Here is a 15601-nt window from a genome sequence, read left to right on the forward strand (position 1 = left end):
AGAAAAATATTTCATACAAACGTAACTGTATTTGTGAGCATGGATGCTGCTAAATTTCAGCCACTTCATTCATAAATTGATTCATTGAGAATAAAACATTACCCGTAACGTGCCTCGGTACATCAGAGAGTACGCTTTTTGAAAAATAGCTAGTTTGAAAAGTAACAAGTAGTGTTGCCATTTAACATTTATTTGAATTATTTTTTGGCGTTTTACCAATATTGAACAACAATTAATCTTTTAATAATTCCTGACTATTTTGCGTCCGATAGATCCTCTATAAAACTAAAACGCATTGTTATTTAAAAAAAATGGTTCAAGAAAAATGTTTCTATACCTGTGGTATGTCACTACTAGTATTGATAATTACATTTTATTAGTTCTTAGAGGCAGTTTGGTAAGCACTCACTGTTATGTTGTGGCTCATATAAACATAATGAGATGGGATGCTGATTTATAAGTAGGTATTTCTGCTAAAATATACTTCATACACTTATTAGTTGGTAATGAGATTTCACTGAGATTGTCCTGTAAAATTTACAAAGAATCAGTCGTTGTTGCCGACAGCTGCACACCCTCAGCCAATGTTCGGTTATTTAAATATATTTTGACTTGCAATATGATTATTAAAGCTATTAACCAATCGTAGGAGTGATTCCGAAGAATAGGGCCAATTTTGTACATTTCGTTTCTGACATAAGTTTCATATAAATATTAAAACGTGTCAGTATATGTATGCAATATATGAGATAATTGATAATTTTTCGAAAAGTTTGAAATATGTGTGAGGTGCCGCATATGGTGGACCGAAGTAATCAACTTCATATAATGCTAATAGAAAAATTGAGATGTACAAAATGTAAAGAAAATCTAAATGTATTTCTATTTTTTCGCATGTTATGAGAGATACAACTAATGAAAATTGTTACCCTTTGTGGGAGAGATACCAGAAGGAGAAGGTCGATAGCTATCACCTTCACACCAGATCTAGTATTGGAAGAAATATTGAGATATGCTAAATTTGAAAGTACTCAGATGCTCATTTCGCGTTTTATGAGTTTAATGTTTATTCAAAATGTTGATCCTTTGTGGGGGAGGAGTGGGCCGATATCTACAATATTCGCAACAGATCTCGTGCTAATAACAATATTTGGATGTGTGAAATGAAAACAAGTAAAAAAGCAGTAGTAAGCCGAAGTTTGAATTCAATCTACCATTTGGATCAAATTAGGAAATTTTCAAAAAAAAAAAAAATCTGTTAAAAATTATGTTAAAATTTAAAAAATACCGAATATAGCCGTTATATTAGGGTCTATATAAAGACGTGGACCTGCATGGGCAAATTCTGTCATGAGCCATTACAATATTCAAATACGAAACTTGAAAGAAAATCCGGTGAATAATGTAGCTAAAATCATCAAAATACCGAATATAGGAGGTACCGTTATATCGGGGCTATACAAAGACCTGGACCTGCATAGATAATTGTCTGTCACAGGCTGTAGCCTGTGGAGGAACATAGAAACTTCAAATACTAAATTTCAATCAATTTCAGTGAATATTGTACCTAAAGTCGTCAAAATACCCAATATAGGTAGAAACTGATATATGGGGACTTTACGAAGATCGGGATCTGCACAGACAATTTTCTGGCATAGACTGTAGTTCTCATTATGAATTTTAAAGACGAAATTTGAAACAACTCCGGTTAATAATGTCTCTAAAGTCGTCGAAATATCGAATATCAGGGTTTGTATGTGAGCTATACGATATCTTTGATTTATGTAGACATTGCTATTTCAGGGGGTAAATTTCATAGAAAGAACTTCTAGTATGGTTTTTAGACAATTCCATTAAAAAATGTGGCAAAATACCGAAAATTGGGGGTACTGTTATATGGGGGCTATACGATATCGTGGCCCATCTTCGAACTTGATCTGCCCAGAATTCTAGCTTCCTATTTCAATTCGTCGTGATTCTAGCGGGATTACAACAGATGGCAAAAAATGTTCGAATATTGTTCGAATTGGTCACGAATTATGGGAGGAGGAACCTCATTTTGTAACCATTCTTGGTTGGCGGGTGCTGAGTGCGATGGTGCTGAGTCCTGTTGGAATGTCCAAGGTCTGTAGCCAAAATGTTTGCGTTCCCAAGGCTTTAATACACCCTCCAGAATATTTTTCGCGATACTATTTGGCATTTATTCTGATGCCACGGTCGATTAATACAGGCGGAGAGCGACCATCGGTATAAATATTAGTATGTGCAACATTTGAAGGAAATCGAACATTTATATTCCATTTTATGCGAGATCATAAATTCCGATAAATCACATATTCATATCAGATTTCTGGTTAAGAGAAATTGTTAGATATAGCAAGTTGTGAAGAATCGTCAACTGTTTTCGCAAGTTATGGCAGATATAAGAATTGGAAATTGTGACCCTTTGTGGGTGAGGTACTAGAAGGGATTCGCAGATGTATATCATATTTGCAACAGATCTTACGTTAGCACGAACATTTCGATGTGTGAAATTAGAGGGAGTTGGATGCTTATTTCGCTTTATTTGAGAAGGATTGGACCGATATATTCCATCTTCACACCAGACCGTGGATAAATAAAAATGTTGTGATGTGTGCAATTTGAAAAGACAATCTGACTCTTACATCACAATTTATAATAATTCAAAATTTTTACCCTTTGTGGGGGAGGTACTTGATGGAGTGGACCGATATTTTCCATTTTCGCACGTAGACATAGCACTGATGCAAATATAAGGACTTGCAAGTTGGAGCAAAGTCGGATTATCCTTTCTCTTTTTGTGCAGTAAATTATTTTCTTTGAAAATGTTGACATTTTCTGGGAGAGGTACCAGAAGGAGTGGACCGATATTGCCCATATCCGAAATCGATCTAACTGATAACTCTGATAATAATATTAAGATGTATCAAGTTTGGATCAAATCGGATACTCCCTTCGAGATTTATCGTTCGCACCAGCCCGACAGACAGACAAACGGACGTTCATCGTTAGATCGACTCCAAATGTCCTGAAACGGATTTGGTCCAAAGAGACCTAGGGTCTAAAACCGTTATTTCGATGAGACCTTCTCATATGATATATATCCTCTCTAGCCATATTGCTCAGGGTATAAAAAATCAAAATCGAAAAATTGACTTCTTACTTAATGGCAAAATTTGACTCTAACTTTATTCCACTATATCATTTCAAACAAGCAAAGATTTTGTCCTTTCACATTTATTTGTTGTTGGTGGCAACCCTAATAATGCACATTTGGTTTATCTGAAAGATACATTTTTCACAAACACTTGTATAAAACACTGAGTTGTGCATGCACGCATACACATTCGCTTGACCCAACGGAAACCGAATAATCGATTCGTTGAGAGCTCAACCAATCAATAAATACTCTGTGCATTCAACCAGCAATGAGCTAGAATAAAATGGCTGAGAGAGTGACAGGTGAGAGAGAGAGAGAATTACTCACACCTACAAACGAAATCATTCATTCACTTACTGGTATTCGTTTCCATTCAAGTTTTCTGGCTTTATATCTACGTTTTGCTTAAATGGAGAGAGAGTGTTGTTGGTTTGCATACCCAAAAGAGAATGATAGCTGGCTGGTGTCCGTGCCCCATGGGCGTGTGTATGTATCTGTGGAACAAGCATGTTGTTTACTGTGTGTAAAAATTTCAATACATTTCAGTTGATGCGATCAGTTTGAAAAGTAACGTCACATGAGTTGGTAGTAAACAACAATACTCAGCTTAACGGAAAAACGTGTTGCTCCGTGTAAATGTAAGACGTGTTTTGTGCATTCTCTAGCCAGTTGTTTGTTTTCTTGTTCCCCTCGAACGAAAGATTGTGAGAAAAACTCAATTCGCTTAAAAAATTGTTTTTTGGATTATTTTACGGTTCTTCGAGATTTAGCTTGGCATATTATAACATTTTGAATGCCATGAAATTTAATGTAAATATTTACAAAATTTAGTGAGAAATATGCAATAGCAATTTTTTGTGTAAATATTTTATCAGATAAGTTTATAAAGTTAATAAACAAATATAGAAAAACAACAAAAACAAAATCAAGAATGAAAACCAATTGATATTGTCGTGTGGAATAAATGCATGGTTGACTGGATGGCTGGTTATTTTGACGGCGTTGGCATAAACGCGCTCGCGCTTAACTCGCGAAATACTCGGTCACTCGTATACAAACAACCTGATGGCCTACGCCAAATACTCTCGCGCACACAGCCACTCGCACCCAAACAAATGTGGCTGTGTGACACCAGTTTTGTATTAAAGCGCAAATCTTTAAAATGCAAAATAAAACGGCAGCAACAACAACAAGAGATACAACTTTACGTTTTAATGAATGAATGATTTGATGGCTTTTATGAATGAATTTGTTAACAAAACACCCAACAGAGAACAACAGCACTAGAGCACATAAGCCATTGAGAGAAGCCGCAAAAAGCAAGAAGAAAAGCAACGCGAAATAATGAACGCCACGATGATCGTCGCCGATCAACCAACAGGGCAATACCAACACCACTAGCCCAGCATCCGCCCCGCCGTCATCAGTCAGCCCCAGCCACAGCATCAGTGAAACAATAACAACAATACAGTTTTTTCTTCTGTTTCTACATCAAAACAAAAACTTCAAACAAGTTGGTGGGCTGACTTGTTGTAGTTGTATTTTTCGTTTGGAATTTTCATTAATCGAAACGAGTCATAACGAAATTATAAAAAAAAATATAATAAAATCAAACAGCCACGAAACAGTTAAAAAAGAAGACTAGCTTCAAGTGAAAATGATCCTTGCTAACAAAAGTGTTTAAATGTTTTTTTTTTTTTTTTGGATAAAACTAAAAAATCATATAATATATAAATAATAATGGGATTTAATTAAATCTATGAAATAAAAAGAAAATGTGATAACATATATTATTTTTAAAAAATGTACATACGTAATAATTGGGATTCAAAAATGAACAATTTCTATCAAATTTTTGATTGGAATCTGAGATGAAGTTTCTGAACGCCCTACACACAGACACCCAACCAGCGATTTACTAAGATTCGCCACTTATTTGACGAATTGACAATCAAAATAATGCGTTTGACGCAATCCTTGTTCGTTGTAAATAATACTTTGCTCTATGAAAACCTTAAATGCAAATCTGTAAAATGTCCAATGAAAAATGAGGAAATATTTTTTTTATATTTCCAACTTCCCAAATCAACTGAAATTTAATTTAATTTGTTTCAACATAAAATTAATCCATTTCTTTGCTAAAATTTAAAAAATCAGCCAACTAATGTACTTTATGTTTCCAATTAGAAAAACTCGAACTTTTCTCTTATGCTGATCTTACCCAGCAAAACAAAATAAAGTAATTATGTAAAAATAAAAGAATTGGGTTTGAATATAAGGTCAACTTCGAATTTTTGTCATTGAAATCGGTTTGTAAAAATCTGAAAATGCCGTAAAGTTGCCGTTAATAGTTTTCTATTGCGAGTTCCAAATTCCAATTTACAAAAATTTGTTAAAAATGTCGCTAAAATCACTAATATATCAAACATTTCGAGGTACCGCCTAATGAGTACTAAAAACAGTTCTAGCTTCAGCAGTCTTCTGCCATAGAAAGCAGAATTCATTTCAAATTTTAAACGATTCCCCTGAGAAATTTGGCTAAGATCATCGGAATACCAAATATCGGGAAGGGCTATCGCAAAACGTGAACCAATGATCTGCCAAAGGAAGTAGAACTCGTTACAAACTCTGAGTAGCGAATTTTAAAGAATTCTTTTAGAAAATGGAATTTAAATCAGAGCACATATTTGCTCATTTCATATAAAAAAAAAAACTAAAAAAGTGCTAGGAAAGAGGAGAATCTGTTCGATTTTTAACAAATTTTGCTCCCACGCAGGAAACGAGGAAAATATGCTCACTCATATTCGAGCGATATCGGAAAATTTTGATTGCTAGATTTTTCTGCTCCCAGGAGCGCACTCGCTCGAATTCGAGTGAGTTTCACTCTCTCAATATTAAATATCGAGAGGTACAGTTTTATGGGGCGCTATTTAAAAACTTGGACCCATATATATGTTTTCTGCCAGAGGGGTTTTTGGCACCCATTACAAATATCAAATAAAAAATTGAAACAATTCCATTGACAAATACAGTTAAGATCACCCACCCGAAAATATGGACCTACATAGACAACTTTCGTCCCAGAGGTACCGTTATGACCTGTTTTTCTTAAGCAGTCCAAAGGGTTCTTTGATTTCCATCTCAAAAGAAATGCATTTTGGGTTACTGCAAACGTCTATATATGTCTATTACTCGAATGGTGACTAGAGTCGATAACGTGAGAGAAACGAAAAAAATCGAATTTCAAATTTAGGCCGCGAAATTATTGAAAAAAATTTGGATCTATAAAGACAATTTACCCCCTGACCCATTGATTACTGTTCCTAATATCACACAGAATTTCGACTGAAATGAGGAGGCTGTACAAAAATGTGGATCTATATAGACAATGTTCTGCCAGAACATTTAATCAGTAACTTTAATAAGTAAGGAAAAGCCAAAAGTCGGGCGGACCGATACCCTGCATCCCCCCCTTTGCATATTTAGTAGCACTACCCACACCGTTTTTATGGGGAATTTTTGAGAATTAAATTATATCAACTATGATTACAGATATGATTTAAAGTTGGAAGAAACTAATATATGGGAGAAATCGATTTCTACTAAATTTGACGGAGTCATTTGTGTCTGAACCAATATTTCTCAAAATCCATCCTATTTGAGCTGATATTACATTTTTAGGCACAATAAACATGAAATCGGATGAAGATATATGTGGGAGCTATATCCAAATCTGAACCGATCTTTATAAAATTTAGCAGAGGCATTTCTACGCTGTAGCTAATTGTTGGCACAAAATATCTTTGGTGTGGAGAGTACTTTGCGGGTGTGAGGGAGTTAAATAAAAATCGGATGAAACATATATATGGGACATATAGCTATATCTTAACCGATTTTCACCAAATTTGATGCACTTTTTTCAGGGTTAAATTCATTCGTATGTGTCAAAATCCATTCAATTCGGGCATATATTAACCTTTTGGTGCACTATAAACTTGAAATCAAGTAAAGATATATATGGGAGCCATATCCAAATCTGAACCGATCTCGATAAAATTTTGCAAAAGTATTTCTGAGCTGTCGGAACAAGATAAATAAATTCTGAAATATCTTCAATCAAAATCTAATAATTTATAATTTATGTTTCTGTTTTTCCCAGGTTAACGATTAAGACAAATTTATTTATTAATTAAATTAAAAAAATAAGAAGAAATCTGATGCCAAATAAAACAAAACAACTAAAAATCTAGTGAAATAAAAAAAAAACATATTGAAAACTTAGACCGAATCACCAAACGAAGTAATTATAAAACCAAACTAAAAAAATATATAATTAAAAACAAAACAAATTAACAATTTACTCTGTGCTGCTGTGGATTATAAAAAAAGAAAACGTAACACAAAAAGCCAGAAGAACGTCGACAACGACGACCAAGTCAAACATTAGAACAATCAACAGAATAAATATTTATGTATGTGTCGCTGTTGTTGTTTTTTGTGTTTTTAATTTTCATACAAACCAAATAAAAGAAGAAAAAAAAAGCTCAAGGTGTACAACTACAATTTTAAAGAGTAAATAACTTACAGCGGCAGCAGTTATACAACAACAGCAGCAGCCGCAACAACAAAAACGACGACGACTCACAATTGAAAGTGTCAATTATACACATCATTGGCAGAACTCAAGCTTACTTATTACAGCCAGAAACAATCCTAGACTGAGGAAAAAAAAATAAAAACAAACACTTGTTTTTTAGTGTCTAAGTGGTCTGGATATAGCCACACCAAGCCAAGCCAAGCCAAACCAACACATAACAAAAAAAAAGCTAAGTAAACCACCACGACCAACAACAACAACAGTGGCAGCAGTAACAACAAAAGCCGTAAGAAAAAATGTTGAGTTTAACGATATTTATGCTAGCAACACACATCATAAATGCCTGCTATAGCACGCGCCTACCGCTGGAAGTCTACGAGCTGACACCCAACGCAGCAGGTGGCACTGATTTGAAGCATAAAAATCTTGAATATTCCACAATTAATGGCGGCAGTGGCCAGCATTTTCTGGCCGTTAATGGTCGCAGCAAACAACAGCATGTATCAGCGTCAATGGAGGAACCAGAATTAAAGATGTTATCCTCGCACGACTCCAAGGCGACGGCAACAAAAACACTGACAGTGTCATCGATGGGCACGCCATCGGCAGCGGCGACAACAACGACGTCCTCCACATCGACAGCGACAGCAACAACAACAAATCAATTAGATCGCAGGAGATCGCGACAAATGTTGGATATAATGCAAAAAAACCATCATGATCAAACAGGAAATCATAAATTACCACCAGTCCTAAGCTCGGGTGAAGGAGCCGCAACCGGTGCCAGTCATTCACAAAAGGATGTACGCATTTTATATCAAGTCGGTGTAAGTATTCATTCCTCCGTCCAGCAATCTCAAATAATATCGAGAGAACAGTTCTGTATTTTTTCTGCGTTTTTTTTTTTTTTTTTGTTTTTGTTATTTATAGCCTGTTTGTTAAGTTTTTGTTGTTGTTTCAATTAAACAACGTTCCATTTTATTGTATGCTCTCAAATGTCATAACTTTGACCCTCAGCCTGATCTTTGGCAAATTGTTTGATGGGTTTTTATTACATAGTAGAAATTACGGGGCAATGATGCACAGTGGTACAAAAGTCAAAAAAAGAATAAAATTGGGATTGGTGCCAAATCGGAACAAATGAATTTGAAATTGAAAATGTACTCATGCCCAGTTTTTCTAAGGGCATCGAAAATGAAAACAAATAAAATAGTATCAGTCGGTTTTGTCGACAGATGTATACCCCCAGTCTTCAATTATGATTTTTCAAACTGCTGACCCTCTATGGGGGAGAATCCGAGGCAGTTAGCCAACATTGACCAATTCGTATCTGAACTGAGACTGATATAAATATTAAAACTTGCCAGATTTGCACCATATCGACTACTTCCCACACTTTATATTGGTTATGTGCAATTTTTTGATAAATGTGGAAATATATGTGATGTAACAGATATAGTCGAAGCCGAATTTACATACTTCATCTAATACAGATAAAAATATTGGTATGTGCAAAATTTGAAGGAAATCGAACATTTATATCCAATTTTATGCAAAACCATTCTTATTCGCTATTTTAACCGGAGCCCTTTGTGGGAGAGGTACTGGAATTCTGTATTCTGTGATGTACCAGAAGGTGTGTACCGATGTAACCCATGTTCCGACCATACCTTGGGTTAAAAAATAAAGCGATGGGTGTAATTTGAAAGGAACCGGAAGCTTATTTATGTTCGTTTTTGTTATTCAAAACTTTGACTCTTTGTGTGTAAGGTACCAGAAGGAATAGTCCGATCCCTACCATCTTAATAATAGATTTTGTGTTAACGGAAACATTGAGATGTGCCAAGTCTGAATGGAATCGGATGTTAATTTCGCATCTTATAATCTTCATAGATATTCAAAATTTTGAACCTTTATGGGGGAGGTACCTGAAATAGTAGACCGATATTGCCCAACTCCGAAATTATTGCCTGAAATTTATTATCATTTTCACATTGGCCACAGAACGACAGATTTTCAATCAGCTGGTATAATTCTTACTTACTCAATGAAGCTATGTGTATCTGTCAGTCTATCCACCATAATTTCATAGCAAATTCAAACTCCAGTTCGAGGTCCAAATAAAATGGACACCTATAATTTTTAGTGATGATCGCAGAATATTTGAGGGATTAAATAGACCCAAAAATAATGTCTTCTTTATTTTGAAGTCGTTCTACAGATCATATTTTCAGCCCACGCAAATGTAAGAATTAAGGACATAGAAGAAGCCTACCATTTTCAATGTTGATCTGATGATAGTTAGCGGTCCAAATGACACAGAACTTTTGCGTGAAAATGACAAAATTGTGTGTTTCTAAGGCTGAAGATGACTTCCTGAGGAGTTCAGATATACATTAAAATGGAACACCGGACATGTACAAAGTGTATGAAAATTTTCCTCACATCAAAAAACTGATCAAAGTAAAGACACTTATTTAAATGATTCCAAATTTGTTTTTTTTTTTTTATTTTTGCATTATATTTTTCCCTGTGGATTGGAAACCCGTTTCCAAAGATTTTTACATAATTGTATATGTTGAGATTTTCATGCCAACCAACGACTTTCATGCAACGTGTTATGTTTTGCACCTGACTTTTATGATTTGTTTTTCTTACCACGTCTTCTTCTTCTCCTTGTTGTTTTGGCGTTTGAGAAAAGGCAACTTCTACAAATGAACACCAACGCCAACAAAACACAAATAACAAAAACAACAACAGCAGCAGCAGCAAGAAAAACTGCATTCATAGCATTGGCACATTGATACCATGTTGAGTTGTAATCCACTTGAGTTGAGGAGGTTTGCTATGCGGCCCACGCTAAATGCTGGGGAGCAAAAAAGAAAACAAACTGTAATGTTTTACAGTAAAAGTAAATGATATCGGGACTCTCCACTTGAAGAATGCACCATTTTCTAAAATTTGTCAGGTTTAGTTAAGATTTTTAAAATTTAGGTTTATTTCTGCAGAATTCCAAGAAAATACAACATTAATCAGATCTTATGAATTTAAATCTTAAATAAATAAAAATATGTCTGTTTTTAAGAAGATTTTCTATCAATAATACCTTCAGTACCTTCAATATTGTGTTGTAATATATATTGTTGAAGTCAGGTACTCTTATGGGTCGTAGCCAAAGATCCTCTGGAGTGGGTTGGATAGGTTTGGCAGAACAATTAAACAGATGAAGCGTATTCTGCGGGTCTGTATCCCACGCTGGGAAGACGTTTCACACCCAATTCGCTCCAAATACGAATTCAATAGGTTACACCATTCAGAACGGAGTTTAGCCAAATTACCTAGGTTTGTCTAGGCAGGCGACGTTCTTCGGCTGCAATAGATGGGAGATGAACTCCGAGAATGACATTCATACGGTAATGGACAACTACATCGGCGACTGCATCAGAATGAATGCTATTCAGACGTACCTGATAGGTTTCCTGATCTAGAGTCTCTATCTTCTATCTCTCTCTCTATCTCTCTTTTCCGTATAATGCATTTACTGCAACGAAAGCATATAATAATGCTGACGTAATGGCCTTATTTTTATTTAGTTTATTTATTAACCAAAATATATGTTAGCATTAGTTGATCATATCATAATTGAAATAACCGTCCTTTTTCACAAAGCCATCTACTATAGCTTCCTCCTCGTTCCTTTACACTTGGCTCTTTTAGAAGACATAATAACAACATCGTTCGAATCAAAACAACCTTTGGAATGTTGTTTTTATAGATAAATCATTTATTTGTTCTCTATTGATTTCTTTTCTATAAATAGACACGTAGAAAAAAATAACATTAGAATCTAATTTAAATTGCAAAAGCACAGAAGAAAACAAAAAAATAAACCAGAAACTAAAAACAAATACTGGAAAAAAAATTGAAGAGAAATTAGCGCAGACAATTGATCTGCCAGACATGTTTTGCAAATAACAAAAAAATAATTTTGTTAAAATCAAAATCAATATTCATTGAGAAAAATAGACTCCAGACTAGTGAGTTGTTAAAAAAAAAAAAAAAAAAAAAAAAAAAAAAAACTCTTAAAGAACAAACCTATTAATGAGGGATCAAGAGAATGGTTTTTTGCTTCTCAATAGTTTTATAAATTGTTGTTTAGATAATTTAACATATTTTTTTTTAAAACATCTCAAAGTTAGCAATATTTTGTGTAATATGATAGGAGCAGCAATGATGTTTGGCTTTGCATTTGATATGAATCAAATTTGCAAATGTCCTCTTCTCTACCCATAGATACAAACATGCATACAAAATTCGTACGTTCATGCATACATTAATAGATGCAAACATACTTACATACATTTAAAAAATAAAAACACACACGCCCACACACAGTTTAAATCCATTTGGAATTGAACGCAATATTGGCGCCCAACGTATCAATTGCACAATTCCCATTAATTTCAATTTTAATTGTTATTATTGCACATTGCAATTTTTGCTTCTATTTCTTTTTCGGATATATGAAACTTGAAATGGAAAAGCAAACGCGTTAAACGGAAGTGTGTGCCTCTATGTTAAGTATTCGGTAGTTGAAAATCGTGTTGTTGCACTTTGGAAACCTCGTACTATCAAATCATTGCAATCATAATCTATGACTTTTGTTGCCATGGAATTGACAACAGATTATCAAAAGAAGAAGAAGAAGAAGGGCAGGGCGGTTCTTTTGTACATAGAAGCACAACAACTGTATGACAAAAACTTAAAGACTGCCCGGCATGATTAAATTTTGTTCGATTTTGAAGGAATTTTGCTCCCACTCAAAAACGTGGAAAATATGCTCACTCCTATTCGAGTACAAATTCGAGGGAGATTTTCAGATGTCCGATATTTGCCGTTACCAATTAACGAGTAACGTCGACAAAGAGTGTCCGCTTTCACTTACAAAACCTAAACTCACTGCCGTTAAACGAAGGAAAAAAGAGTTACAAAGTATCAGTCGATTTTATTTGGGGACATAGCATAAAGATAGGCTGGTGCACACGATAACTCTCGAAGGGAGTATCCGCTTTGGTCCTTACTTGATATATCGTAAAATTATTATAAAACTTGAATGGAGTTCAGAGATGGGCAATATCGCTTCACTCCTTCTGGTACTTCCCCCCAAAAAGGTCGTATTTTTCGCAGAAAGAGAAAGGATCACCCCATATTGCTCCAACTTTACAAATCTTAATATTTGCATCAGTGCTAGGTCAGGTGTGTGGATATCCACGAAGCACATAAAACGCAAAATTAATATCCGATTTCATTCAAACTTGACAAATCTCTATATTTCTATCAACACATGATCTGTTATAACGATGGTATAGATCGCATCATTCCTTCTGGTACCTTCCACACAAAGTATCCAAATTTTGAATAACCAAAACGAGCATAAATCTTAATAAGCATCCGGTTTTTTTTTTTCAAATCTCATTAATTTCATTAATTTCAAATTTCTCATTATTTTTACTAACACAAGATTTGCTGTGAAGTTGGGAAATATCAAAATTCAAAAATTCAAAATTTCTCTTCAAGTTTCAAACATCCAAACATTTGATCTATTGTGACGATGATAGGTATCTACCAACCCCTTTCGGTATCTCACCCACAAAGGGTCACAATTTTCAATACTTATATCTGTCATGACTGGCGAAACATGTCAGCGATTCTTTACAACTTGCTATATATACATATTTTTCTGAACTAAAAGTCTAATATGAATATGGAATTTATCGGAATTTATGAGTTGTCATAAAATTCGATATACATTTTCGATTTCTTGCAATTTTTCCCATACCAATATTTATACCCTACAACACTATGTGTTGGGGGTATTATAAGTTTGATTGGGCCAAAAATTATGTAACACCACGAAATATTGATTTCCCACATAGGAAAGTATATATGGATCTTCCTATCTCGCCGAGCTGAGTCGATCTAGCTATGTATGTCCGTCTGTCCGTCTGTCCGTCTGTCCATATTAATTTGTAATCACTCTACAGGTCGCAATTATGGCCCGATCTTCACGAAATTTAAAATGTAGGTGGGGTTAAGGTCAGAATAGGAGATGATCGCATAATATTTAGGGGTTGAAATGGACCAACAACTAAAAAATTTTCTAATTTTGCAGTTGCTCTACTGGTCACAATTATTAACCAATCGAAACGAAAGTTAGCATGGGGCTAGAGCTTTGGGCTGGGCAGAAGCCTTCCAATTTTTATGGTCATCGGGTAATATTTAGTGGTTGAAATAGACCATAGCATTTGTGATAAATAAAAGTCAAATTTTCCATTAAACCGCTAACATTTTTAATGCCGGCGAAATCACAAATAGACGAACAGGTCAATTCTGACCGTTACGTAGATGCCGATAGTAAAAATATCGGATATATATAGCGGAAAATATCCAATGTATATATACAAAGGAAGGGGATGTTATCTAGAATGCTTATATCTCCAGAATGGCTGGAGCCATTTTGACAAATTTTGTAAATTTAGAATGCCATTTTGGCATTAAAGTATAAAATCTAAAAAAATCGCAGAAAGATGCCAATAATGATGTTAATATAGATTTTGTAGTATTTTGTGACATTTTTTTATTTTTTCATATTTTTTATCGCATGCGATTTTTTCAATTTGACTTATAATTTTGAAGTGTATATTTTATAATATTTTTGCACTTTACAACACAAGTTGGGGTTATTATTTATATACAAATTGCAATTATCGTCCGATCCTCACGAAATTTTTCACAAAGGTAGGGTTAGGCTCAGAAGGACTAACCCTATTGTTTTCAAAGATGTCCGCAATATATTTAGGGGTTGAAATGGACCAACAACTAAAAATGTTAAGGTTCACAAATTTAAAGGTCACAAATATAAACCAAAGGACACGAAATCTCGCATGAGATTATATACCCAAATATCGTAGACAAGCAAATCATATAGATGAGTGTAAATTTGGAATACAGAGAGGACTCTTACAATTGAAGCCAATAAACACGCCTGAGAAGAGAGTTAAGGACAGGGAAGAAGCCAGCATTTTGGATGACCATTGGATTATACTTAGCTGTAAAATGGACCACAACAACTAAGAGCTCGATGAGGTGCATAAATATTGGGCAAATATTTGTGGTCAAAATGCTAAGGGTAATATGTGGCCATTGCTCCGTGACATGATTTCAAAAGCGAAATCTTCCAAAATGGATTTGGACATAAGAGAGCTTCTAATATAATGTAGTGTTGTAGGGTATCACATGGTCGGCCACGCACGACTATAGCCTTTGCTTACTTGTTTTTTTCTATATCTGGTACGCACATTACAACGTTTGCTAAATATGATCATATATCCCATTTAAAGCGAAGGAAGTAACCAATATAGTCGAAACCTGGCACGTCGCAATATTTGTATCAAATATATTATAATAATATCAAAGTCCCTTAGGATTCCTTCTAAACATACTGCACATTCTTTTAAGAAATTTTACTTTTGTTTTATATTTATTAAAATAGCATGTATGTGCTTTATAGTTTTCTTCGCGAATAATGTTTGGTGGTGTTGCCTCTAATGTATTTGTGTAGATTTCATCAAATTATCAGACTTTACAAGCGTTAACTGCAAATGAAAGATGAAATTAAATTTTACACCATGGCAAACTGTGTCTTGAAATGAATGAATTAATGAAGGGGTTTGATTTAAATCGCAAACACTGAACTGACAGATGTTGCCTGGCGAATGAAGGGAGAAGAATTCATTCCCCTTTATCTGCAGCATAACCACAGA

At 34.6% G+C, this 15601-nt stretch overlaps 2 protein-coding genes across 4 annotated transcripts in view; one reads left to right on the forward strand and one right to left on the reverse strand.

Moving 5' to 3' along the window:
- LOC101892759 (elongation factor-like GTPase 1) overlaps positions 1-15601 on the reverse strand; it is a 432356-nt gene that overhangs the window by 79792 nt on the left and 336963 nt on the right. The gene's annotated exons all lie outside the window — the stretch shown is intronic.
- Positions 3738-15601, forward strand: part of argos (protein giant-lens-like) — a 53500-nt gene continuing 41636 nt past the window's right edge. The window contains exons 1-2 of one of the 3 annotated variants that reach the window (XM_020036126.2): positions 3738-3819; positions 7341-8605. In XM_020036126.2, coding sequence (XP_019891685.1) covers positions 8075-8605 — 531 coding nt within the window. In that variant the 5' untranslated portion in view covers positions 3738-3819; positions 7341-8074. 3 annotated transcript variants of the gene reach the window in all.

This window comes from Musca domestica, unplaced genomic scaffold, assembly GCF_030504385.1.
Source record: "Musca domestica strain aabys unplaced genomic scaffold, Musca_domestica.polishedcontigs.V.1.1 29, whole genome shotgun sequence".
In the NCBI taxonomy this organism is placed as follows: domain Eukaryota; kingdom Metazoa; phylum Arthropoda; class Insecta; order Diptera; family Muscidae; genus Musca; species Musca domestica.